This window comes from Siphateles boraxobius, unplaced genomic scaffold, assembly GCF_051911475.1.
Source record: "Siphateles boraxobius isolate OS27281-9 unplaced genomic scaffold, OSU_SipBor_1 24, whole genome shotgun sequence".
Taxonomy (NCBI): Eukaryota; Metazoa; Chordata; class Actinopteri; order Cypriniformes; family Leuciscidae; genus Siphateles; species Siphateles boraxobius.
The window spans coordinates 3,538,161-3,565,087 of NW_027508855.1; the positions used below are offsets into that span (position 1 = coordinate 3,538,161).

At 37.3% G+C, this 26,927-nt stretch overlaps 2 protein-coding genes across 6 annotated transcripts; one reads left to right on the plus strand and one right to left on the minus strand.

Annotated features, from left to right (window-relative positions):
* Positions 1 to 2,226: 2,226 nt before the first annotated feature.
* LOC143748680 (uncharacterized) lies at positions 2,227 to 10,196 on the minus strand. Of its 4 annotated transcripts, XM_077240768.1 has the most exons (5): positions 9,944 to 10,196; positions 8,320 to 8,453; positions 8,017 to 8,102; positions 4,172 to 4,591; positions 2,227 to 3,944 (listed from the first exon to the last, which is right to left on the minus strand). In XM_077240768.1, the coding sequence occupies exons 3-5, from the start codon at positions 8,054 to 8,056 to the stop codon at positions 3,838 to 3,840; spliced, it is 567 nt and encodes a 188-aa protein (XP_077096883.1). In that variant the 5' UTR covers positions 8,057 to 8,102; positions 8,320 to 8,453; positions 9,944 to 10,196; the 3' UTR covers positions 2,227 to 3,837. The 4 variants fall into 4 exon arrangements, with proteins under 4 accessions (XP_077096883.1, XP_077096882.1, XP_077096884.1 ...); XM_077240767.1 differs by lacking the exon at positions 9,944 to 10,196 and having other exon boundaries at positions 8,320 to 8,800; XM_077240769.1 differs by lacking the exon at positions 9,944 to 10,196 and having other exon boundaries at positions 4,172 to 4,588; positions 8,320 to 8,787.
* cfap77 (cilia and flagella associated protein 77) lies at positions 9,027 to 26,903 on the plus strand. Of its 2 annotated transcripts, none has more exons than XM_077240765.1 (7): positions 9,027 to 9,129; positions 10,795 to 10,875; positions 18,086 to 18,185; positions 20,337 to 20,565; positions 23,631 to 23,736; positions 23,840 to 23,941; positions 26,691 to 26,903. In XM_077240765.1, the coding sequence occupies exons 1-7, from the start codon at positions 9,124 to 9,126 to the stop codon at positions 26,811 to 26,813; spliced, it is 747 nt and encodes a 248-aa protein (XP_077096880.1). In that variant the 5' UTR covers positions 9,027 to 9,123; the 3' UTR covers positions 26,814 to 26,903. The 2 variants fall into 2 exon arrangements, with proteins under 2 accessions (XP_077096880.1, XP_077096881.1); XM_077240766.1 differs by lacking the exon at positions 9,027 to 9,129 and adding an exon at positions 9,966 to 10,616.
* The last annotated feature ends 24 nt before the right edge of the window (positions 26,904 to 26,927 follow it).

A 26,927-nucleotide genomic window follows, 5' to 3' on the forward strand; every position in this document is an offset into this window, starting at 1 on the left:
CCGTAAATTGCCCTGTCAATCATCTTGTCACAGTTAAAATCCTCCATTCAATCTAATTTACTTTCATACCGTTTTGGAGAGAAATGTTGTGGCACCTTGGTCTGCAGCCGTGGGTCATTAATGCGGTGACTCTCCTCATGTGTTTGCAATTTGAATGTTATGATGCATTTAAAAGTTAATGGCTAAACGTATCTTTACAAAAGTTCACAATGCTGCTGCAGATGCGATATAATGTAGACAACATTGAATAAATAATTTTTCGTCATGTTAGATACTGCTAATTACCCACTCAAACCCCTTTATCTAAACCTTTCTACATAACCACCGGACTCGCGCGTCCTCCATGTCTGTAGTTTTTTAACACTTTTCACTCGTGTTTTTAGTTCTAATCGAATCCTCGTCCAACGCGCGATGGGTTGTGGGCAATATCAGCCGTTAGAGTGCGTATCGATCTGCACTTCGGACTCTGACCGAAAAAAGTAGACCATCCGGGTATCTTTGGAACACTCATTTCAACATACTACGATTTGGGACGTACTAATTCTAATTTCGAATACTATTTAGGACGGATAGGATGCGAATTGGGACGCAGCATGAGTGTCTATGGAAGCCCGTTTTTACCATAGTTGAGTAAAAAAAAAAGATTATCTAAGTCATAATAATGAGAAACTTTCTCATAATTATGACTTAGTATCTCATTATATTGAGAAAGTTTCTCATAATAATGAGATACTAAGTCATAATTATGAGAAAGTTTCTCGTAATAATGACTTAAGTATCTCATAATAATGATAAATTTTCTCATAATAATGACTTAACATCTCATTGAGAAACTTTCTCGTAATAATGACTTAACATGTCATAATAATGAGAAACTTTCTCATAATAATGACTTAACATCTCATAATAATGAGAAACTTTCTCATAATAATGACTTAACATCTCATAATAATGAGAAACTTTCTCATAATAATGACTTAACATCTCATAATAATGTCGCTAGCGTGGCACTCCCTTCTGCTCCACTGCTTTGCGCATGCGTAGAAGTGCGAGAAAATACGAGAAAGTTTCTCATTATTACGAGATGCTAAGTCATTATTACGAGAAAGTTTCTCATTATTATGAGATGTTAAGTCATTATTAGGAGAAAGTTTCTCATTATTACGAGATGCTAAGTCATTATTACGAGAAAGTTTCTCATTATTATGAGATGTTAAGTCATTATTATGAGAAAATTTCTCATTATTATGAGATACTTAAGTCATTATTAATAGAATGTTTCTCATAATTATGACTTATTATCTCATTATTATGAGAAACTTTATCAATATAATGAGATACTAAGTCATAATTATGAGAAACTTTCTCAATATAATGAGATACTAAGGCATAATTATGAGAAACTTTCTCATTATTATGATGACTTAGATAATCTTTTTTTTTTTCTCAACTATGGCGGAAACGGGCTTCCATAAGTGTCAGACAGAACCAAGCGGGACCAAGCATATAGCAACAATTCCTATGGCGGGAAACATCCTGATAGGATCATGCGTCCTCGCTGCTTCGCCATAGGTTTGTGCAGTTCCCACAGCCCAGCCAATCAGCGAGCTAGACAGCTCTGTGCTGTGCTGGCTGTGCAGCTGCACTGCGTTGTAAAATAAAGGCTTCAATATTCTCGAGAAAAGGAGTTTTCCCACTGCGTATAGCTACGCAATACGAAGTAGACGTTCTCAAAAGGGAACCCAATTATTTAATTTTGGAAACAAGGGCCTAGTTTCACAGACAAATTTAAATTAGGACATTTAAGTAGGTTTTATAAACATGTCTTAGAAAAAAAAATTTCATCTTGAGACAAAACTATGGCACTAACATATTTTAAGAAATATCAGTGCAAGTTGCTTTCAGTTTAAACATTTTAAACATGCATTTTAGTCTGGGACTAGCTTAAGCCTCGTCTGTGAAACCTGGGGGAGGTATTGTATTTTTAATGTCATGCTTAGGCTACTATTTGTAGTTAGATGATCCCTCTTAAGGGTATCATCATATTTCGGGGTCCTCAGCATTCAAAGTTTGAAAACTGGTCTAAAGTGGTTTTCTGATCTACAGCATCTCTGTTTCATCCAAAATATTGTTACATTTCTGAAAAAGCTATGAGAATAATTGAAATTGTTCATAAAAAAAAACAAAGTGTTTTGAATGCAAAATAGATAAAAAGATCTGAACAGGTTACACTCTGCATTCCTTTATTGTTTTCTGTGATATTTCTCAGTATAGATCCTTCAAAAAAATAAGACAAAGCATTGGAAAGAGATACAGTGAAAGAGGGGAAGAAAAAGGTTTTCCTCACAAATATAAGTGCGTGAAATGTGCATATTGCTAGATCATTTTGCTATGCAGCCTTTGAGAGTCATTATGGTCAAAATGAAACAGACAAAAGCACTACATTGCAAAAGCTCAGATTATACCTTAAGTCAACCTAAGGCACTTAAGGTTAGTGCAAGGCAGCATGTGCGAAAAGCAGCTAAACATGTGAAAGCAAATTAAACGTGTGCATACAGCAGCTGCACTGTGCATGTTAGCGCAATGGAAGACATAAATACTTGTAAGAGTGCATCAAAATGCTTAGTCATAATCTTGATGGTCTCATTCTTATGCACTTGTGTTCTGTACCATGCCTGTATCATTCTTTCCCTTGAAACGTTACTGAAAAAAGTCCTTGAGTTGTTTGTGTATACAGGATATTTAGTTGCATCATGTGTGAGTGCTGCAATATAATATGTCAACAGTGGTGATGTCCTTCAGACAGAGCTGTCCTTATACAGGAGATTAACAGAAGTGCGAAGACAATGAAAAAGTAGTATAACACATTTTGCACTGGACAAATTGCAAGGATCGATTAACCAGCCAAGCGATCAATGAGATTATAATTTACTCGTACAAGGATTTCTCTCAATTGTTTCTATAAATATTACAAAAATGTCAGCAATAAAAAGTATATCTTATTGAGCTATTATATGACTTGACTTAAAGGAAGCACATAATTGAATACTGTATAAATTTATCCTGTATAAAGGATAAATATTTTGGATGCCTGATAAACTCAGGCTTCAGCATATACTTTGTGTTGCTGTTCTGATCTGAATTCAATGCAATTGACAAACATGCTACAATCAATAATACTAATCTTTGTGTAAACGATAATTTCATTAAACAGTTGCAATAATTGCTGTTACAAACGTCTTGTTTGTAAATGTTCAGATTGAAGTATCTTAAAACAGTGTACACTACTGTTCAAATGTTTTGAGTCGTTAGGATGTTTAAAATAGTTTTTAAATAAGTCTCTTGTTTCTGCATTTATTTGATTAAAAAATGCAGTAAAACAGTAGTATTTCAGTACTTCAGGAATCCTTCTAATTATTATCATTGTTGAAAACAGTTGTGTTGCTTCATACATTTCTGGAAACTGAGATTTTGCAGGTGACTTAGATTAATAGAAAGCATTTATTTGAAATTGAAATCTTTTTACATTATAACATAAATGTCTTTACTGTCCCTTTTAATCCAGTTTAATGATCAATTGTTGCTGAGTACAAATTTTAATTTATTTTAGGGTCTTTTGCCCTAAACTAAAACAAAATTTTGTCCATTTATACTAGAATGGGTCACATGGATTATGTCAGTTTGCTTATCTCCGTGAATATAATGACGGGGATCTCCACAGAATTTTTAAATGGGGCTATAAAAATAAAAAAATCAAACTGAAATGTAAATTAAATTGTGAAAGGCAGTTAAATGTGAGAATGACTTTGAGGTTTAGGTTGCTCGATGTAGGGCTGGTCATGCTAACAGAAACCCAAGAGAAACAGGAAGTGATATCACAACTGCAAGAATCCATGGTCCAGTGTGGAAAAATGTGCTTAATGCAGAGCACACCAGAAGATTTCCTGTTTGAAATAGAGAGACAGATAATTAAGCAACAGAGCAATGACATAAGACCACACAAATTATGAAAGCATATAGATTGTGAAAGCCCCCAGATGTTGAAAGAAGAAATCTCAAAAGCAGGGACAACACCTTTAATTTAAACTTCAACAGGCTTTGCGTAACTCCCAGGTAATATTGTCTTTAAGCACATGTTAAAGAGGTCTTGCTGAGACATGTTTAAACTCACTTTGATGGAATGCCATGCTGTTCTCCTTCCAGGTGTTGCCTTGATAAACCCTGCAGGTGTAGGTGTACGCACGGTCATCGGACATAGGCATCCAGGTGAGGCGACAAATGTTAGGTGCCACCAAGGAGACATTGGCTCGGCGTCGGGTCTCAATATGTGGGATCAGGTGGACCGGGTTGTTTGGGTAGGTGGATCCCATGAGTCGCCCATCCTGTTTGAATTCGCAGAATGGCCCGGGGATCTTGTGGGTCTCTGGGAATTCACAGTCAACTCGGAGGTTCCTCTCTATGTAGGTAAGGCAGGAGTACATCTGTGGCCCTCGAGGGGTGTTCCAAAACCAGGAGTCAAAATCCAAGAAGCCAGGTTTCTGGTATGGGTCTGTTGCAGTGACCACACCCATCATACATAACAGACATGCTACTGGGAGAAAAGCACAACCACTTTAAAATAAGAAAATGGAGGGTCAACCTAGAACAAATTGCAACAGAAGCAAGCTCAACTGATTTTGTATCCTCAATATGTCCTGAGTAAGGAAAAAAAAAAGCCCAGAAGAATCCCATTAGGGGAAAGTTTTGAAAAAGACCCAAATATAGCCTATTCATACGCCTATTCATTATTTTTCTCACATGAATAGGGTAAAAATTTTAATCTTTTGATATCACCATGAACATTTCTGAGTTGATTACTGACATCAGGACAAACAAAAAATGTACTACACGTTTTTTTAAATTGTTTGTTAACATGGACAAACGGTGCATAATCTAATTACGTATGTGCTAATTTGCATAAATACCCAAACAGATCTAAACATTGGGTATAGCCAGGTGATAATGTCTTGTTGATTCTTGTTGACATATAACAGTAAAAGACTTGATGTTAAGGTCTGAATGGAACCCATTTAGGCTACCCATGAACATTAATAGAAGGAAGAAGTACTTTAGAAACCAGTCTTTATTAATTATTAATGCAGAGATGGGGTTTGGGCATTAAGTGCATTGTGTACGTAAGTAGATTTTTTGATCCAGTCACTTTTTATTTTACCTATCTTTTGTCTTCTGCATTCTCCTTACCCGTGTCTCCTGTTTTTCCCTCTCAGACTCATCCCCCCAGAAACAGTCCCACGGACCCAGCCCCAAACCCCATCTCTGCCATAATAATTAATAAAGACTGGTTTCTAAAGTACTTCTTCCTGCCTCTATGTATTAATGTTCATGGGTAGCCTAAATGGGTTCAATTCAGACCTTAACATTAAGTATTTTACTGTTATATGTCAACAAGATTCAACAAGACATTTTCACCTGGCTATACCCAATGTTTAGATCTGTTTGGGTATTTATGCAAATTAGCACATATGTAATTAGATTATGCACCGTTTGTCCATATTAACAAACAATTAAAAAAAACTTGTAATACATTTTTTGTTTGTCTTGATGTCAGTAATCAACTCAGTAATTTTCATGGTGATATCTAAAGGTTAAAAGTTTTACCCTATTCACGTGAGAAAAAGAATGAATAGGTTATATTTGGGTCTTTTTCTAAACTTTCCCCTAATGGGATTCTTCGGGACTTTTTTTTTCCTTACTCAGGACATATTGAGAATACAAAATCAGTTGAGTTTGCTTCTGTTGCAATTTGTTCAACCTTTTTTCATAAAATGACTGGACTATTGACCTTTTCAAAAATAAGATGACTATTTTGTTTTAATAGAATAATTATCTGCCCCTGCATACCTATAGACATATATTTCAGATATATTTCAGGCAAAAACGAGAGGGGGATCTAATTCCAGCACTTTAATTTTTAAATAAAAACAAAGAATATAATCCACAACTAAGAAGAACAAACTGAGGGATACACGGAAAACACCAGACAAAAAATTATTTAAACAGGTGTGACACAAGAGGGAAATCTAAAACCTGGTAACTAATGAACATAGAAAAAAGAAAATTATCTAAAAACCAACTAACAGGATAACAACTCAAACAATGAACAACAACAGTCTCACGATCCTGGTGTGCCTGTTTTGTATGGACTTTTGTTGAAGTGTTTTTGTGTTCTTTCCTGTGTTCATGTTTGTAGTTTTGTAGTTTTCTCTGTTGATTAAGGCCCCAATATACTCACGGCGAAGTTCTTTTTTGAAATACGTCAGCAGCGATATACTGTTATCGAACATCTGAAGCTGCCCACACAGCTGAGAGCAGCGTTTATTTAAATGTAAATATGTGCTGCACGCTTTCCTCTCAATAAAAAAATTAACACACACAAAAAAAAAATTTAAGAGCATTAAAAAAAATGTAATAAAGCATAAGAAAAGCATCTGGTCATAGCAATGTGGATATGTTTGCACGAGCTCTGCAATTCAGCACTAGTCATGTCACGTTTAAATAGCACTTTATAGATTGCTTAAAATCTAGCAGCTTTTCCATGCTTTGCTTAAAACATGAAAAACAGTGTCAGTGTCTCGTTTCATCAGAAGTACAACTTCATTTTCTACTATAGAGAAGCTCTCTAGTGAGTGTGTTCATGTTTCCATTCGTGGGTCATGTCTGATCTCAATGGACTCATGAAGAGAAATGAACTGGAGAAGATTTCCACATGAAAGAAGGCAGAGCCTCCGCGCACACCTACATATTATGTAATCGCAACGGACCAATGGGAGTACAAAGGTCTTAAGCTTGTTTGCCCCGTGTATAGATATCCCTTAATTGCGTTTCACTTGTTCTCTGTCAGTTGTTAGATGTTTGCTGTTCCTCATGGTCTTTGTCTCCCAGTTTTATTTTGTTTCAGCTTTATGTTCATTATTGTTTGTTTGTTTGTTTCATTAAACTCCCCTGAACTTGGATCCTCATCTCTGCCTGCCTTCATTGATTCCCTCCTTTGTTACAGACAGAGACACACAAACTCAAAGTCCTACAGAAACAGACCAAACTAAACATAACCCTGATATATATGCAGCCTATTGTAAATGCATTTTAACTATATACAGCGCAGACATAAAAAGTGTTATGAGCACAATTCAGAAGCACGCACTGACTGTCTTTTACGTGGAAAATATTTTTGGAGAAGCATATGTCAGGAAGGGAAATTGGACCATTCGTTTGCTCAGTATTGTACTGCACTCTCTGACCTTGGGATGTTTGGCTCAGGTAGCCTATCTTGATTTCCTACTGCATGTTGATTTTTCTTCTTAAAAAAAATTAGGGGTGCTAGACTATTTTTGTCCATGCCTGGGAAAATAAAATCATGATGGCAATATTGAGTATGAATACTTTTAAATGTAGTTTTAAAAATGTAATTTAAAAAAAATATATATATTATTTTCAGGTAGCCTACATCTAAGTGAAACGGATTTTAGAAAATTTAAGATGGGGACGTGCATGGAGGCAGATCTGAATGTAAGCTTGCAGGCATTTCTAAGAAAGTGGCAGTTTAACCAGGCTAAATGATTGGACAAGTCCAGAATATGTTACCCGAGAGAAGTTATTATAAATTTAAAAATTACGAGGTAAAACAATTAAAAGGACATGGATGAATCATTCACAATAAGATAAATAACATGCATTTAGAAAATAGATACCGGGAATTTTCTTTGCATGCCGATTTTAAATGATTAACATCACAAGTAATAATCTAAATACATTTAATTTATTTAAATATAAATTGTCATGCAGTGTGCCAAATAATTTTTTTGAGAAGCTCAAACCATCTCCCAACATCTAAGTAAATAACTTTCTATTCTTTTAAGAAGACTTGTGAAGTCTTAGGAAGAATAATTGTCCTTCCACCTATCTTTATTGTCTTAATCAACTCGATAAAATCAAAACTTTAAAGAACATGTTACTTACATAAAACAAAACAAGCTGCTAGTGATGGATACGACGTCATTGCCTCTTCTATGCAGGGACCAAGTTCAATTTACGTCTCTGAATAACTGTAGAAAAACAAGACATTAAAGACATTAAATAAAGAACCCGAGAGAGATTTAAAGGTCATTATGTGGCCCACAGTTTTACCGCATACCGACCCAGCCCGTATCTGTTCAAGGACAGTTTAGGTCAGATTTTTTTTTCTTCTTACTGAAATAATCGATAGTGCAGCAGCAAACACAGGCAAATGCAGACTGTCATATAGCTAAAGGACAACGTTACCTCCAAGCCGATATATTCGGGCCGTTTCCTCGTCTTGCAAGTCAAGGCACTGTAGTCTCCTAAAAGATGAGAGTCGATGGAGATGCTGATGCTGCTGAGGAAGCTGCAGCTCCGCCGCAGTCACCGGGTCCCTCCTGCATGCACGAATGACTGTCAACCGAAATTCTCCTTAGGGCGATTAAATTTGACTCTGACTAAAGCTGTGTTTGTAGTTCGATATTTTCCACTGTGTTAAAATAAGTGGGAACCCTCTTACATCGCTTTAAAACTGACATGCAGGCTATGGCTTGGCTATAATTGTAAACACATTTTCAGACATTAATAAGGTTGTGGTAACTCCTAAAAGAACCCCACAATACTAGTATGCTATATTTGGTCCGTGGGAATTTAGTCAGTCGTAGATGAGGACGCGCAAATGATGACGCAGCAGATCTAAGAAATTTCGCGCTTGCCAATGTTAAAATGTCTACCAGCAGATGTCGCTGTAAAAAAGAAATTAAGAGCTTCTGTTGCGAGTCGTTTAGGGCAGTTTTTTTAGCCATCAACTCTCAGACCATATCTAGAGATGCTCTGAGTTTTCTTTTGCTTAAACGATTAGTTCACGACAGAATTCCAAATTTCTGATAATTTACTCACCCCCATGTCCTCGTTTTTCTTTCATCAGTCTAAAAGAAATTAAGGCTTTTGAGGAAAACATTCCAGGATCTTCTCCATATAGGGGGCTTCAACGGGGACCAACGGGTTGAAGGTCCAAAAACCTTAATTTCTTTTTGACTGAAGAAAGACAGACATGTCTTGGATGACATGGGGGTGAGTAAATTGTCAGGATTTTTTTTATTATTGAGTGAAGTGAACTAATCCTTTATAGGGGTAGCTTATATATAGGCATGCTTAGCCTATATCATGATTGTTCAATGCACAATTCTAAAGGTTTACTCTTTTTTTATTACCTTTAATTGCAGATATTATGCTAAATTTGTTCACTTTAATGTTTTATAAATAAATGAATGTGTATCCTGCTAATAACAATTCAAATGAAGAGATTCATATTTGTGTTCGAAATCGCTCACTATAGTTCACTTGAAGTAGTGAAGGAATGAAAACTAATGAGTGAATTCGGACCCTGAGTACGCTGGAGTTAATTTAAATGATTGCTGTTTAATAATCATTTGAAACTTAGCAAACAGGCAGCTCCATAAGATATAAAGATTTATATTGAACTCGGTCATGGAAACTATGTATAAACCTTAACTAAACAATTCAATTAACAATTAAACAGGAATTTATACCTGTACATAATTATATTAAGCTGTTGGAAAAACATTAGTGGCTGTCTAAGCCATAGACATGACGTCTATGGTCTAAGCCGTCCGCCATATTGGAAGGGTCAAAGATCGGCCCTTGAACAGAACATTGGAGAGCAAGTTGACTGTGCGTCTGCAACCGTAGTTAAGACGCATGCATGAATATCTATAGCATATCTGCAATAGACCTCAGCAGATGATTTTCATAATCGAAACACAAACCAACACTTTAAAGTTTATCATGTCTTCCTTCGGAAATTTAAATTTCGGAAGATTCACAACCAGAAGCTGCGCAATGTTGTGGCATCATTGATTCTTACTGTGAGTGACGACATGTTGACTGTTCCAAGATGGCGGGCGAGCCGACGTGTTTGGAGTAGCTTCTACTTATACATAGCCTATGTATTGTTGAGCGTACATCGGTTGTAATGTACACTCGTTATATTGTGCATTGTGGGATTGAATGAGTGCACTCGATTACGCCCACTATGGTTTAGGAAACCACTACAAATGACTTTCCCCTCAAATAGTGCGATTTCGGATACACTCCAGGTTATTCTCACATGTTGGAGTGGTCTCAGCCTTTCATGGTCTCAGTCTTTTCATGCTGCCCTCTATCGTACTGAAGGCGATAGCTAAGTACGATAGCTAAGTATGAGCTTGGACTTTTTGGTTATATGGCGTTTTTGACTTTCAAAATAAGTATATATAATTATAAAACAAGTAATTAATGTTTTTTTTTAATTAACAACTATCAATGTCAACACTGCTATAGTCGTGCTTCCCAGAAGCGTCCCGTCTCCATAACAACGCAAGACAACTAAAAGGAAGGTTTCCCTCACGGCCTGTGAAATCGCTGAAACTGTATGCAACACACTGGCGTATCTAGTGCTTTTGAACTGCAATTACGACAAAAAAGGTTAAGCAAGGTTTGTTTATCCACAAAACCATCCGGGAACCGTGTTTTTTTAAAGGTGTCATCTTGCCCAACAGGTTGGAGATCTTTTTTCAAATAATAACCCTAACATTTGCCAAAATATGTCATAGCTGATAACTTTGCGACGTTGTTTGCGAAAATATAATCTATTCGTACTGTAGTAATTTTCCTTTATTATATTTTTCGACAAATCATAATTTAGTGAAATTGTCTATAATATTTCTATTTTACCAGGGATTCAACGAATCAGAGATGGAAAGTCCTCGTGTTGGTGTGGTGAGAGAGACTATGCTGCATCGTCCTCTATTAATTAAGGTCAGGACTGGTGTTGATGGATTTGACAACAGTGAACTAACGTTAACTCTATAAACGTATTTCTCTGCATAGCACCATATATTAATTATATTTCTTACTATATATATTTAATAAATAATTAATAGTCTCCCAAACAAATAATTAGTCTTTATGTGTTCCACAATTAATAATGGGGGCATCATTCGTCTTATTGTTTGCAAACACAAAAAATAACAACGCAATAACTAAAATGACCTCTAGGTGGCAGAGTTAGTCTCAGAATAAATCTAACCATGACAGTTTGATTTAGTTCAGCGTTTCAACGCAATGTTCCTGGAATGCCACAACAGGACTGCACATTTCGGGTGTCTGCTTTATTTCAGGTCACGTTGCACTAATACTAATAAGCTAAAAATAAACCATGAAAGTTCCATAAAAGGGGTTTCTCAGTGATGCCATAGGAGAACTTTCAAAGTTCTTTTTTTTCCACTGCAAAGAGCCTTTAGTGCAAGGGAAATGTTCCATGGATGTTAAAGGTTCTTCCAAGAACCATATAACTTTTATTTTTAAGAGTGTGCTGTAGGTACTGAGATTTTAGGAATGGTATTAATATGCAAGACAGTGATTTTCTCTGCTTTCTCCTCTAGTTTACCCTCTTTGTTAGGCTCAGCGCAAGTCTCGAATCTTTAACTAAGTTCTTCCAGCGTATCTTTCATCTAATTCTGCTTCATTTCAACTTCATCAAGTCTTCCACCGAAGCAGAAGGGAGAATGAAATGAACCTGCACAATCCTCAATGTTTCTCCTTTCCCCTCGCTCCCAGTGCCTTTCTCTCTTTTCACACTCGTCCAATCATCCTGTCGATCCCTGCTGGGATAAGAGGCCTCCGTTAGACCTTTGCTTGCTCTCACCCCTCCTTTCTTTCTAATGTTCTCTAGGGTTATTTGATATGCCCCTTTTGACTGATGCAGAAAATAGGATTACTGTATTTAAATGACTATGATAATGAACTGCGTGCATGTTCCCATAGTCCCACGAGATCAAGGATTTCTCATTCTTCTTCATTGTGAGCAGTCATAGCTACAGGTTTTGGCAATGCGCTGGAACAATGACAGAGTCATCTGTGAGGATTTAAGCTTTTGTTCTTGAGGCGTTGCCTGATGTTGCTCTATTTCTTCCCTCTCGTGCATCTAGTTTTGAGAGCTGTAGTATGGGACGTTCACCCTCATCCTCCTTCAATCAGCGGAGGCTGTCTTTGCTTGCTTGCTATGTAACAGGAGACCCGTGAAAGGCTCATATTCATTAAGAAATAGGCCAACTGCAGCAAGTCCCTTGTGCTGAGAGCATCTCTTGCTCGGCCTGCACAGCAGTTCATCATCGCTGGAGTTTTCTCTGCTTATGCTGGGCTGATGTATGGCTGTCCCGTGGGGAAAAGGGACATGTATCGTAGTAATGTGCTAATGGGCCTCAAAGTAAAAAGGAGAGGAATTAGTCTGCATCTACACTCTTATTAAAAATAAAGGTTCTTTATTGGCATCGATGGTTCCATGAAACATGGTTCCATTACATCCATAGAACCTTGGAAAAGTGGAAAAGGGTTATTCAGATTATTAAAATGTGTACACACACACACACACACACACACACACACACACACACACACACACACACACACACACACACACACACACACACACACACACACACACACACACACACACACACACACACACACACACACACACACACACACACACACACACAAAAGGTTCTTTGGGTAACCCAGAATCATTCTTATGGCATCGCTGCTAAAACCTTTTGGAACTTTGATTTTCGAGAGTGTAGAACCGAGCACCCAGAAACCCATTTTCTGTGTTTTGACCAAAAAGTTGATGGTGAGAAAAGTACAAAAAAGGCCTCTCCTGTCCTCTTGTTAATTCCTTTTTGATGAGGCATGGCCAATAAATCCTGTTTTCATGCCTGTATTCCCTGATGACCAGTAAATTAGAGATCAGGGGAGCAGATTTGGGGCTTTTGTTGTTCTCTGGTGTCTGCGAGAGACCTGCTGTGCAGCAGGCTGGCTGGGCCCTATTCACAGTCCCCTCTTCCCACTCATTACCATTCACTTCATTCAGCCTATGTAGCTAATGTTAGACACGGCAATCTGTGGTTCATTCTTAAGCAATTCTGTACTGTAGCTGATATTTGCCTGCAGCGCAAATATATTATGTATATGTGGTCTGGCCTAAACCTGTTTTTGCCTGAATTAAACTTTGGCATATAAAATAAAATAAAAAATATCTTTTGAAGGCTCAGGGTGCTTTAAAAAGCATTATCAGAGTGTGAGAGTTGGTAAAAGAAGCTAAAAATTGTATACTGTTGCCTACTGACTTTAATTGGCCTCTGGAATTTATTTGAATTGCAAAGGAACTGGCCCGGACCTTGTCCTTTACCCACCTCAGCTGTTCATAGGCATCTACAGTTAGGCCTACGAATACAGTGCCTCATAAGCCCTCACGGTTGCAACACAGGCCCTTATTATTAATGTGATCCAGCTGGGACCACTGTAGACACAAGCACAGACAGACAGATACATAACCACGAACCCAATACATAACTGTAAAGTGCTTGCACATTAGATAAATGTAAATGAGATATGTAAAGAGACCTTTGGCATATGTAGTCTGTCAAAACGGGGGCTGTATGCATTCATTTATGGATTAAGAGAATAAAAATGCATATAGCCTATCATTCTTCTCCCTGTTCAGTTGTAGTGCTAACTATTTATGTTATCTATGTTTACTAACAGCTGGGTCAAAGACAAATAAGGAAAAATCCAAGTTCTTAAGTCCCATTCACAAGGATGATGTCTATAACAATGAACATTAACGATTAAAAATCGTTCTAAATATGAAGAACAGCAGCCCACACCACAAACGATAATAGCAGAGAAACGATATCCTTGGAATCACTTTCAGAACGATTATTTCTCTGTTGAACGATTAAAGCATTGACAGCCAATCAGAATCCATCCTGCTTTAAGAGCTTGAGCATTTAAAGCAGCAGACAACATAACTGGAGTGTGTGCTTAGAATAAACAGAACCAATATATAGCTTCTATAGTTATCGATATAGTTATCTTTTTTGTTCTTGGTGTGAAAGGGTCTTTAGTAATGTCATCATGTTGGTTTCAAATGGGTTTAAACTTTTATGCAATTTTTAAAGGAGATTAAATTTAATGAATGAATTTTCAGCAGCCATTACTCCAATGTTCGGTGTCACATGATTCTTCAAAATCAGAAATCATTCTAATATGCTGATATGCAGCTCAGGAAACATTAATTATTATTATTATTGTTATTATCAAAGTTGAAAACATTTGTGGTGCTTAATATTTTTTTCAGGATTTTTTGATGAATAGAAAGTTCTAAAGAACAGCATTTATTTGAAATAGACATGTAACATTGTAAATGTCTTAACTGCTTTTTTGATCAATTTACTTGACCCCGCTGAATATTAATTTCTAAATATGACCTTCATACTTAAAAAAAGTTATGTTACTGACCCAGTTCCATTTTGTTTTTAATTGTCCATGTACAATTTTAGTCCAGGTTGAGGACAGCTTGAATTCTAGGACATGTCTAATTACTGTACTGCTTATTCACATGGTTTAAACACAGTTTGTGATCCATTTTTCATTAAACACACCCACACGTCCATACTTCAGCATACATACATCTAAAGAGGTAGGATAACACTCATCTGTATTGAAGAAGGGTAGCACAAGCTTGCCCAGACACATGCTCCCAATTAGCTGGCCCTCTTTATGGAAATGCCTCATCAATTATACCCAAAGCTTCAGGATTTGCCACACATAAAGAGAGTTAGCATCTTAATAACCAGCCGGACTTTAGAGGAGATGAATGTGCGTGTATGTTTACGTTGCACATATGCGCACATTGACATTCTAGGGATTTTGGAAGTGGGCTGATATTAATTTAGAGTTGACGGATTTAGCTAGAGAAGAGAAAAGCTGTGATCTGATAAGAAAGTTAGGGTTATGATTCCACTTCCTCTCCTCTCAGCATTTTTGACATAATCCTTATGAATAAATGTATTTTTAGCTGACTTAAACATCTTGACATTTCCCAGATTCTCTTCTAGTACATTTTGACCATGTTTCCTTCTGTGCTCCTTTATGACAGCGACTATATCTGAAGTCTCTCCCCATGAATTGTATCAGATCACACAGCAACAAAGATACAGATTCTTTCTAGCGCTTTCCCACTTTCACTTTCTCTCTGCCATGCATTTCCTCAATTTAGCTTAGTTGAGATGAAGTGATTAATTTTAAGCCAATGTGCCCGCTGTCCTGTAATCAGGCACCAGATGGCGCTGAACCGAGCTGGAAGAGCGGGATGATAATTAGTGGAGATAGTTCGGTGAGCATTAGTGCCGTTATCCTCTAATCATCATCATGGGCACATTTATTTGTAAGTCTGACAGAGGAACTCATGGCAAAGCTGTCTATCAGCGCCGATGAGATGAGATGATCAAGGCTAGCTCACAATTCTCCATGCCGCTGCCTGACAAGATTAAACTGGTTCCTCCGGGACAGCGCAAACCTAGTAGGTCTTGGACAGGAGGTGCAGACCAGTTTTATCCAGAAGCTTCCTCTGTGAAATGTGTGTAAATCTAGTAGCGAGGCTGGCGGGAATGATGTCTGGGTGAGATTCAGGAGAGAAAAAAAACACAAATACCACATGGTATTCGCTTAGAGAGACAACATCTGAGAAAAAGCAACTTGTGCAAGTGTTCAGTGCAGTGATAGATTCTCAGGGTCAGCGCTAAGCTAATCTCAGCAGCTCAAGCTAAATCCTAAAAGCACACATGAGCAAGAGAGACACAAAAGGATGCTGAAATTAAAGCACGGGTGCCTGAATGGAATGAAGGGGTCTCCTTAGTAAGAGATGATTATGTCCCCCTGTTCTCTGTCTCTTTTAGCCTGTGCGAATAATCTGCTCCCGCTGACCCTCGTGTAGCCTCTCCTGAAGCCGCCCTATTCTCATGCCGGCCTTTGGTTCATTCAGCAGGTCAATGCCTGGTTAATGAAAACACAATATAGAGACAGATCACCAGTAAATGACAATATAAAAGGAGCTTTTGCTTAACATAATCCTTCGCCCGACTTGCCTTTTCTGTTGTCCCCTTCTCTTTCAGCCCTTTTATTGTGAATGAAAGGCCCAATAATGTTTTGAGGGGTCTGATTAGCCGTTTTACGCCAGCGGTCAACACGTTCCTTCAGGCATCTCTAAGTGATCTTCTCAAAACAATCTGCAGATTAAAATTGCAAAGGGGATTAAAGGGCTGGCCGAGAAGCCTGGTGGCACTTACTCAAAAGATTGGCGCTTTTAAGAAACGTTTGATACGTTTCAGCTGATATGTTAACTAGAGGTTGGGTGTCTGTGAGTTAAAAAGGCCAAAAAAGATTTAGGATCTCTCAATTTGGTCGTACTTAGGGATTCGCCATAAAAAAGTGAGCCGAGTTTGGCAGTTGTATTCGCTTTCTGGAAGGCTTTACTTGCCCAGCATGATTGGTGGGGGTCCAGTGACAAATATCTTTTAAATCCATTTTTCAATGTAGACTATTCAAAGCTCAGAACGAAGGATTGGGGGTTTTTAAACAAGAATTAAGTCTTTAGAACACAGCAAACACAGAGATCTCCAGAGATGATGACAGACTCACCATGCTAATTCGTTTCTCCTTCCAAAATTCGCATACGGCAGCATGAGGATAACCGCCGACATTAATGTAACGCTGTGACTGACACATGAGCACACCTCCCTCATGTTCCATCAAAGATCAAAGATACGTGCTTCTGGAAAGCTCAGGCACCATATTCCACAGATCACTTTTGATACATCCGGTTGTCACCTTTGCCGTGGTTTGATTCTCAATTTTCCACCTTTTCGAAGCTAAGCTGCTCTTAAAACTAGGCTTTGAGCTGTTTAACAGAGCTCAGAGAAAAATACTGGGCTTTTCTTTTGCCCCACGAGAGAATCTTTTTGAGAAGATGATGATAGGGGGTAAATCTCCCCACCCAACCCCCCAACACACACATGGTAGGATAAGTGTTGCCTTTTTCAACTATTTAGCTGTCAATCATCTTACAGTTATGACTCTGGAGACATAAATCATACTTTACATGAACTGACTGGACTACATTGTGCTAGTGATACAGACTGAGACCTGACTGAAGAAATCAACCATCAAGATCACTCGCATCAACGTTCAATGGGAATTTGTTTTTACTGAGCTGCCAGACAGCGCAGTCATTTGGGCTTCTTTTGCGGCATGTTTTATGGTAATAAGTTTGTGCATAATTATGATTTTATTAATAGACACAATCAGATGCTTTTGGTGTGCTAGAATTTGAAGGTATGGGTCGAAAAACTGCCTGTCAATCACAAAAGGAGCTGCCACTCTAGAGGTCCATAAAACTTTGACATTGTGATGCATGCATTGTCTTGTGCCGTTAAATGCTTCAGTTTAACAGCAGTTTTACTGCAGTGATGTAATTGATGCTGATTGACAGTTTGATTGACAGTTTATATGTTTAGAAAAACATTGTTCTGAAAACAAAAAACAGCTACTGTTCTCTGTCAGAAAATATACACATAATATACACATAAAATAGATTTCATTTTAATTTACATTTAGAATCAGAATCAGAAAATTCATTGCCTATTTATTTTAGTACGCTTACATAGCCTACAAAATGAATTAGCCATGGTGAAGCTTCCAGCACAGTGAAAAAAATGTAATAACCTATATACCAAGACAGATTATAAAATAAAATAGGTGAAAATACAAACTAGACAAATAACACATGTACACAAGCAAACAGATATACAAAATATCTATAGATACAGTTATGTGAGGGAATGTAAATAAGGAAAGTGGTTGGATGTCAAATAAATATATAGTGTGTTGGGTAATGCATGTTTTTTTAAAATCATTATTGCACTGTGGGGAGAACTTGGGGGCATTTTAACTGTTCATGAGGTAGATGGCCTGGGGGAAGAAACTTTTCCTGGTGCCTTTAATACATTTTGTGTATTAAAACACATGCCTTTAAAATATGTGCCTTTAATACATAACATAAAAAAAAACATAAGGACACTATTCATGAAATAGTTGTATTTATCTCAGTCCTGTTTGTTCTCTATAGCCAGCTCTTGGAAAGGCCAAGTTGAGAGGTTTGTCCTGCCCAGGACCTGACTTTGTTTTTGGGACGGCGACGACAGTTCAGGATGGAGGAGTGCCAGAGGGTAAGTGGAAAAACAATTTTGTACAATTGCCACTGGAGTAGTTCTATATTTGCCTTTAAAACATTAACACTGTTGGCTGTATATTGAAAACATCATTAAGATACAATCACTATGAAGCTACATACTAACTCAAAACCCTTTGTTTATGAGACACCACACCCGTTCCCCATCAACTCTTGTCACAGGATGATGTCACAGTGTGTTTTCTTGAGTAAGTGTCCCCTCAGGCACTTAGCCTCTGCTGTCAGTGCGCTCCTGTTAGCATACTAAACTGTGGCTGGCTTCTGCACTGGCTCCCCTGTCTCACACTTTAATTATGCACTTCCAACGGACGACAGGCAGTGACTGCAAGTGTCAAGCCCTTATACAGTCCCATGAACTATGATGAAGTTACCCTGTCATGCTTATCTAAGCTTACTCATCACACATCCTAATATAACTATTATTTCAGAAAACACCCAAAACTGATCTCTGCTTGGTTTTGAACATGTCAATCAGAGCCCTGCTGGAGCCTATGCCTACTGTTTTTTACCTGGTGCCAAAGGAAGGCACTGCCAAGTCACCAAAGCCATTGAACAGTTTTGTTTTCTCTTGCTGATCTATCTATGACTGTGTCTAATAGTTTGAATAATGCTAATATTAAATTTCAGTCATGGCAACTCTCTGAATGAATTTAACCAGCATTTATTAATAAACATGGAATGTACATAGGCTTGGTCTTGCAGACTAGATCTGCTACGCCTGCTGCTGGATAAGTGAGGATACATCTAAAAATGCACATGAAAACAGTGAATTGAATTCAGGCTGCTGCTAGATGACATAGGGAGCAGATCTAGGCAGGTGGTGCCGGGGAAGGTGGAGGGCTAGCGAAATTCCATGGTGCGCTGCAATGAACTGATTCAATTTGGGGTCAGGAACAAATAGGTTACGTAGATAGAACAAACAGAACGATTGGGCGACCAATCCGCTTTAAGTGAACCAATCAGCTACTCACAAGAGTTTCATGACTGAATTATATATGTAATAAAAATGAAGTTGATTCAACTGTTCACATTTTAGTGTGATCCACTTATATAGTATACTAGTGTTTCTAGTCATTCTGAAGACCTTGATTAACTGGTTCAGGTGTATTTAATTAGGTTTTGAGCTAAACTCTGCAGGACAGAAGGACAAGTCCTTTGGTAAACTAAAATATGACTTATTTTTACATATAAAACCAGTTGCCACACTGGAAGAAAAAGGCAAATTTTCCTTTAGTATTTTGTCTTGTTTTTAAGTGAAAATATCCAGCATTTTAACTGTCATTATCCCGGTAGGAAGACAGTTGGCTGACTCTTATCACATATTTTAGTAATCATCGTAAATTAGGTTTTTTTCTAACACTCAAAATTCATTCTTTGAAAACTGTTTTGATATGACCATGGAAAAGGTATTTTAAAACCTTTCAGTGGGCTCAAATTTTTGTGTTATCAACTTCAAATATGGAACATAACTTGGCTAGACATATGGTTTTGATTCTCTTGAAGTTTTTTTTCTAAAATATACATTCTGTAAAAAAAAAAAGTTTAGTTTAGTACATTTGCCTTACAGTAAATTTAAACTTATATAACTTTTTTACACTTTCATTTGTAAAGTGTTTTCACATCTGCAATAATCTGATGAGTATTCTTTAAAAAGTTTTGTATTCCAAAGAATTCATGAATTGCAACCATTTAAGTTATCTGTATGCTCAAAAAGGGGGGTGACAGTTAACAGGTTACACAATTAACAGGTTAAAACAAGATAAATGTATTTGATAAAGATAAAATATTTGTTTTCAGAGAATAAGTCTTGAATTCCATTTTTCTAACCGTGTTGGAAAATAGTTTTTCTTGTTTTACACATAATCTAACAAAATATTATTTGATTTATGCTTAATATTCAAGATACATAGAACTTGTATAGAAAACAAGTCTTTGTATCTTCTGCTTTTTCGCTCCTCATGTAAATTTAAGGATGCTATTAAGGAAAAACATATACTAATTATAAAAAATTGTACTGCAATCCTCCTCAAAGTTATTGTGTGTGCTGGACTGTATGTATCATTGGAGTCTTACTTGATAGTTCATATACTTCATAGTATTTTCCTACTGTGATTTCTCCCACTTTTAGCTATCTCCAACTGGCACATTCACACTATGTCCACCAGAAACAGGGTGGCTGAGAGGGATTTTATTGGCCTTAATCGAGAAGGGGTCAAATCAGGATTGGTTACTGCTAAAGAGCTGCAGCAGTACCGTGCCACCCATGACATTCGGCGCCAGCCATTGACCAGAGAAGGGTTTCGCAGGTCTGCCCCACCTCGCATACCACCAGATGCTTCATTTGGTATTTCTAACAGGTGAGTGTAACAATGGTCTCAGTCTCATTCACTATATTCTTAGCTAGTCTTAAGAGTCTGAATCCAAAGCTGTGCTTGGAAGAATCAGAAAGAAGTCGTAATGAAATCAATCCTAACGATTTTAAAGGAACATATTAATACTAATATTCCTATTAGTTACTATGTAATTTGAAATCTCAATAATCATTTTTTATAAAGATGAATAGAGCGCTTTAACAGCATCTCTATTTATTGATATACATCCTAATGACACCTCCTTCTGTCTTCTGTCTTTGTCTCTTACCCACTGTCTGTTTACATCTGCCACCCACATATACACACCCATGCGTCAGATATCAGAACGTTCAAAAACACTTGGCTCCGAACAGTGAGAATTCAAAGCCTCGTCTATAAAATTTCAATACAAGTTGGTATACATGCAGTAGCGTAGCAGGCATTATAAACCATTATATTTTAATAGTCTATTATTAATAATTAACACTATTTCTTATATTAACAATAAAAATAATTTGTGGAAGATTATTTGGAAAATAATCATTATATTTTAAGTATTGTTGTTTTGCTTAGCTGCAAATTGTAGCCCAGCCATGTTAATAAATGTCTGAAGAAGCAAGATTATTGGCGTATGTTTTACAAGAAAATACTATTTCAGTCTTTCTACTTAAAGATATCAAAATATCAAACATGAAATCAAAATTGACACTTATTGACACTTTTAAAAAAAAATGGAATATTGCAGTATTTATTATAAATAATGTATCTGTGCACATCGTTATTATTATTTTCATTATTAATTCATGTGCCCTCATAATCTTAAATCAAAATAACTTCACTTGCCTCTTGCAGCGACATTTCTTCTCTTCTCTGATATCGTGTTTAAAACCTGTCACTCACATGAGATCGCAGCAATAGCAACCCACAATCAACCAACCAATCAATCAAGTCTGGCACTACATTTTTTCTTGTTTGAGAAGCCATCTCACTCAGATAGGAAGTAAAGACTATCACAACTTTAGTTTCATGTTGACTTCTTCAATTCAAAGTATTACTTATGGCGTATCTTTGTAATTATTTTGTGAAAAGGGTTTCAAAGTAAATCCTACACAAATATTTTTTTCTTTGCGTTATTAAACTAAATAAATCCTAATAAGGCCATCACCCAGCAAGTCATTTTGGACTCTTGGGTGAATATTATGTCTCTTAATTAATATTCATGAGCCAGTCTGATAAGGCTTATAATGTGTCCCCCTCACTTCTCACATCGTTCTTACTTTCCTGAAGGAGCAAATCTGTAAAATTGGAGTAAGATCAGGACCCTCTCTTACATCATTTTTGTGGTGGGAAAAAGACGTGGGTGAGTGTTGATCAGTTTCGAAAGTGATTTGGGCTGTCTTATTTTACTGGATGAGGCAAACAGGAAAGAGCAGGAAAGTAAAAGAGGTATAGGAATGTGTATATCTGTAAGAAACAGAGAAAGAGGGAGAAGGAAAGAAGAGAGTACTCATCTTTGAGCTCTGTGCCCATTGAGGTATGACACGAGCACTCTGCTGAGAGCAGAGGTAGGATTATTACATTGGTCCGCAGCACCACAAGCTCCCTTCACTCCTTCCTTCTGCTTTCCACCTGCTTTCTTTTTTGTTCTTCTTCTCTTGGGCCTTGATACTGTTGAAATGGAGCTGAATTATTTAACTGAAAACACAGCTTTGTGTCCAGACTCTCTTTTTCACTTGCACTCGCGCACACACACATACTTGATGTTGATACATTCGGTGTGAGAAGTGTTGGGTGAGAGTGTGTTTCAAGAGCCAGTCAGGGGGAAGGATGTCTGGAGCAATGAGAGGTAAGATCAGGGGTCCACAGGGACTTGTTTGGCCCTGCACTCTATCCATCAAATGCTGTTTGCCAATGCCACGGTCAGCCCTAATGAGGGTGTGCTAGGATCCTTGCACAAAATGTCACTATCCCAATACACACACACACACACACACACACACACACACATGAAATAAAGCACACACATACATATCAGAGCAACACTACAACATCTAGAGATGTCTACTCAAGAAATAAGAGTGTTGCTTTTTTCACAACTTTACACCTGGCAATCCAGTATCAAATGCCATTGAAAGGAAAGTGTCCGGAACTCCACCTAGTGTTAGGATAATTGGATTGGGATCGTAGCAGTCTATTTAAACTCATTAGGATGTTGAGCCGTTGATCACAAGGCACAGATAGAATATACATCCAATTTTTTTTTAAAGATTAACAGCATGGTATACATATTACTGGAGATTATGAGTCTTGTAAACCACAGGATTACTAATATAGTGCACATTATTATTATATAGAGGCCATGTTCACAGCATGTATAGTTTTAAGTTCTATTATATAGTTAAGTCCTTAATATAGTTATGTTTATTTGCGAGAGTGACAAAACCGCATTCCACATCTGAACACACGTACATTTTCAGGGCTCACAAACTCCTTTTCGTTAAAGGAAAATTGGATGCTGTGTGAATGGAACTGTACTGGAGTTGTCTGTTATTGCGTTCCAAAATGACCCAAAAATAAGACTTCGCTTTAAGCACTCATCTCACTGAATATGACGTTTGCATCTGTCATATATAACATCTGCATCTAAATTTGAGGGATCTTGAATTTTAAATTATCTTAACTAAATGCCTTTTCCCCACTTGCCTCTATATATTAAAGGGATTGTCCTCTAAAAAATGAACATTTCTGTCATCATTTCAAAGATATTTAAAGAATGTTGGTAGTCAAACAGTTTTGGTTACCATTTACTTCCACTACTGTATGGACTAGAAGAAATATATATATATTGACACATTTCTCAAAATATCTTCTTTGATGTTCTACAGGGGGGGGGGAAGTCATACAGACCTAGAACAGCATGAGGTTGAGTAAATTATGACAGAGTTTTCATTTTTATGTGAACTATCCCTTTAAATGTATTGTCTAATAATTTGATTATGCTTTTAAGTACAAAAACGAGTATAAATCAGTTCCTGTGGGCAACCTGAGAAAACCATTTTGTTCCATTTCAGACCATCTACCCCAATCTCTGAGCTCATGGAGTATAAGTACGCTCAGAGATGGCTGGAAGAGCAGCAGACCAAGGACAGAGCCCTACAGGCCCATCAGCATAAGAAGGTCTGTGGAGGATCTCACAAAATCACTTTAATATTAACCTTTGCTGCAAAGAGAAAAGTGATTAAGCTGTAAGCATCTACAGAAGCTTCCCTTTTCTTCACAGGCTCAGCTTGGACGTATACAGGACACAAGAACCAGCCTGCTCCGCAAGAGTCGGCCCTTGCCTGAGGCCCCATCCACGTGGAAACTACCTCGTTTCCAGCAGGTGAAAACTTAACACTCTTCATATTTGTCAACTTTTATTTCAACTCATATTTCAACTTTTCAAAACTATATGCATTATTTGTTGTATTTTTTTCATTCAGTGGTTTAGTTGACTCACACTGAAAGGATAACCAGGATAAGTGTACTGTGTGTGTATACATGCATGATAGAGAGAGAGATCGAGAGAGAGAGTGTGTGTGTGTGGTCCTGGTAAACCCTACCTTATGGGGACAAAATGTCCCCACAAAGATGGCAATATCCAAAACCCGGATATTTTTGGACTCCCCATGTGGAAAACAGCTTATAAATCATACTAAGTGATGTTTTTTGAAAATTTAAAAATGCGGAAAGTTTTCTGTGATGGGTAGGGGTAGGGTATAAAATATATATTTTTACAGTATTAGAATCATTATGTCTTTGGAACGTCCCCGTTAAACATGAAGACCCAACATGTGTGTGTGTGTAAGTGGGTGTGTGTGTGTTGTGACTGTGTCGTATAAGAAAAAATCCTTTCTGAAAAATCCATGCTGAAAGTAACAATATCTCCCTCAAGCCTTTACAAATGTTCACATGTACACTAACCCCTTCAGTTTTGGTTCCTCTGCTAGCCTTAATGCAAAAGCACCTAGTAAATCAAAACTGCTTTGTTTTTATTGGTCTTTTGCGTTGACAAGCACACTACCAACCTGACAGCTCTACCTGTCAACGGTGCATAAAAATTCTCCATTGACAATCCCCAATGCTTCCAATTATGAAGGAATCAGACTCCCGCTGAGCTAATGATGGCCCTTACACACATCCTAACACACCTTTACAAGCACTGACAGAACACCACAGTATATAATGCACTAGCCAGAGTATTTATTTACACAGGGCTCCAGAGCACAATTAAAACAGTTGCAATAAATACAACAAAAATCCTAATTTAGTATTTTTGAAAATAATTTTAAACCCAGCCGATAAAGCTTTGTGTTTTGTCTATATGAAGTTTCCTCTAGATATCATCTTGTTAGAGTGTGTGCTGGTGTTTCTTGCACAAAACAACGAACACAACGCAAAGCCTTCGTATGCGATTCATGGAAAAAATTACTAATTTTAATGAGTCAGGTAGTTCTAATTTGAAATTAACTGGAAACCGGTGAAGTAATTTTCTTTACGTTTGTGAGACTTGTTATTGACATCGTTAATGTGTGGAAATAAAGATATATATTCACAACAGAGTTTTGTTGGATAAATGAATAATTTTATTCTAAAAAACGTAAAATATTTTATAACAAATATTATTGGTTGAGAATAATATTTGTTGAAAAATCGAATTTAGACCGAATTTAGATATATAGACCGTATTTAAAACCACTAAAATGTTCCTTCATCATAGCGCAGAGATGCACTGTTGTTAAAAGCTACATTTAAAAGCTTTGAGAAGTTAAAAGCAATTTTAGCAAACTAGAAAAAAAAATTTGGCTCCTAAATATTTAATTTTAGGATCCAATGGCTACCATGTCATTTTTGGCTAAACGTGCATATTATGCTTGTACTGTACATGGGTTTCTCATACTGCTAGTTTTCTTTTTTAACTCTTTCCATGCACTGCACGTCCATCCTGTTTTTCCTCTGTGTCTGAATATATCCTCTGCAAATTGCAACCCCCTCCCCAACCACCCACACACACACACACACACACACACACTTCCCGTGGCTGCCTGTCCTGTCGTCCACCCTCAGTCGGCTCTAATGAGGGAGGGAGAGTGTTATTTTGGTTGCACGCCTGCGCTAAATTCTCTCTTGTATGACAGCTGATGGAGAGAGAGAGGAGCGTTAACCTTATAAAAGATTTACCTCTGCTCATTACAGCCTGTCAAGTAGCTGTCCTGATAGCGCCAGGTTCGACATTTGCATCCTTGACTCTCTTCTTCATTCTACACTCATTTTCTTCATTCCTGTTGTTTGTTTGTTTGTATTGTCACCTTCTCTTACATCTCTTTCATTCCACCTTTCCTGGGACGTGTGTTCCTCCCATTTAATTCAGAAAGGTTTGGAGGCGTCAAAAGTGTTTGTGGGAGGCAACGGATTTTTTTAGGGTAGAAAAGGGAAAAGATAAACAAGTAAATATATTTAAAACATGATGTGACACACCGGTAAAGTTTCAGTGTGTTTGTGCTGTTCTGAATCATGCCATAAACATGAACTAGCGTTTGGAAGATTTTAAACGAATGAAATGCATATTTGAAACCCCCTGGCTTACATATCTGCAGTTTTGAGCCATTGTTCAAATCATAAATGTGCTTTGCCAACAAGTTCTATTATTAAATAGCTGTCAGTATACATTTTTATGTACCAGCTAAGATGCTACAGAAGTAAAACGTGGGCAAAGCGTCTCTGCTGCTTTTTACAGGGCTATGTTTTTTAATGTTCAACTATTCTGACTACACTTTTGTTTATCAAAACAGAATGTCTTCCATGTTCCAGTAGTGCCATCCGTGTTACTTTCCTCTGTCATTCAAATTTTTTTTGGGGGTTTTTAATGTTGAACAGCAATAGGCCTCAATCTAAGATCTATCAATCTAAATCTCTAGGACAATTTATCAGATTAGATGCGATTGCATTATCTTTTGCAATAAATAAAATAAATGTATATATTTATATATATATGAACATAACATTTATGATATATAAAGCGCACACTTATGTTTCTACCCAGATAGCAGTCCACTGAATATCAGTGTGAAATTCTGTTTTGTATTCTGTAGGTGGGACCTGCTCTGGACACCTTTCGAGATCCAGAAGCCCGGAAGAAAGCCATGAATGCCCACTACTCAGAGTCTGTGAGCAGGAGAGGGATTCTGGGTCAAGGCACTTACAAAGTGGATTAATAGAGCTAAGATTATTACATCTCAGCCTTGTTGTTTATAAGGATTCTTCTTGAAGTAATAATCTCCCAATAATAAAATTGACAAAATGTGTTCTCCTGTTTTTTAGTATGTATG

Bases quoted from the DNA above. Each gene is read 5' to 3' on its own strand.
- LOC143748680 (XM_077240768.1), bottom strand. From the start codon at position 8,056: ATGACGTCGTATCCATCACTAGCAGCTTGTTTTGTTTTAT. The intron at 4,592-8,016 runs GTAAGTAACATG...CTTTTCTCCCAG, and splicing joins AGCAGCTTGTTTTGTTTTAT to TAGCATGTCTGTTATGTATG. The intron at 3,945-4,171 runs GTGAGTTTAAAC...TATTTCAAACAG, and splicing joins CAGCATGGCATTCCATCAAA to GAAATCTTCTGGTGTGCTCT.
- cfap77 (XM_077240765.1), top strand. The intron at 20,566-23,630 runs GTGAGTGTAACA...GTTCCATTTCAG, and splicing joins TCATTTGGTATTTCTAACAG to ACCATCTACCCCAATCTCTG. The intron at 23,942-26,690 runs GTGAAAACTTAA...TGTATTCTGTAG, and splicing joins AACTACCTCGTTTCCAGCAG to GTGGGACCTGCTCTGGACAC.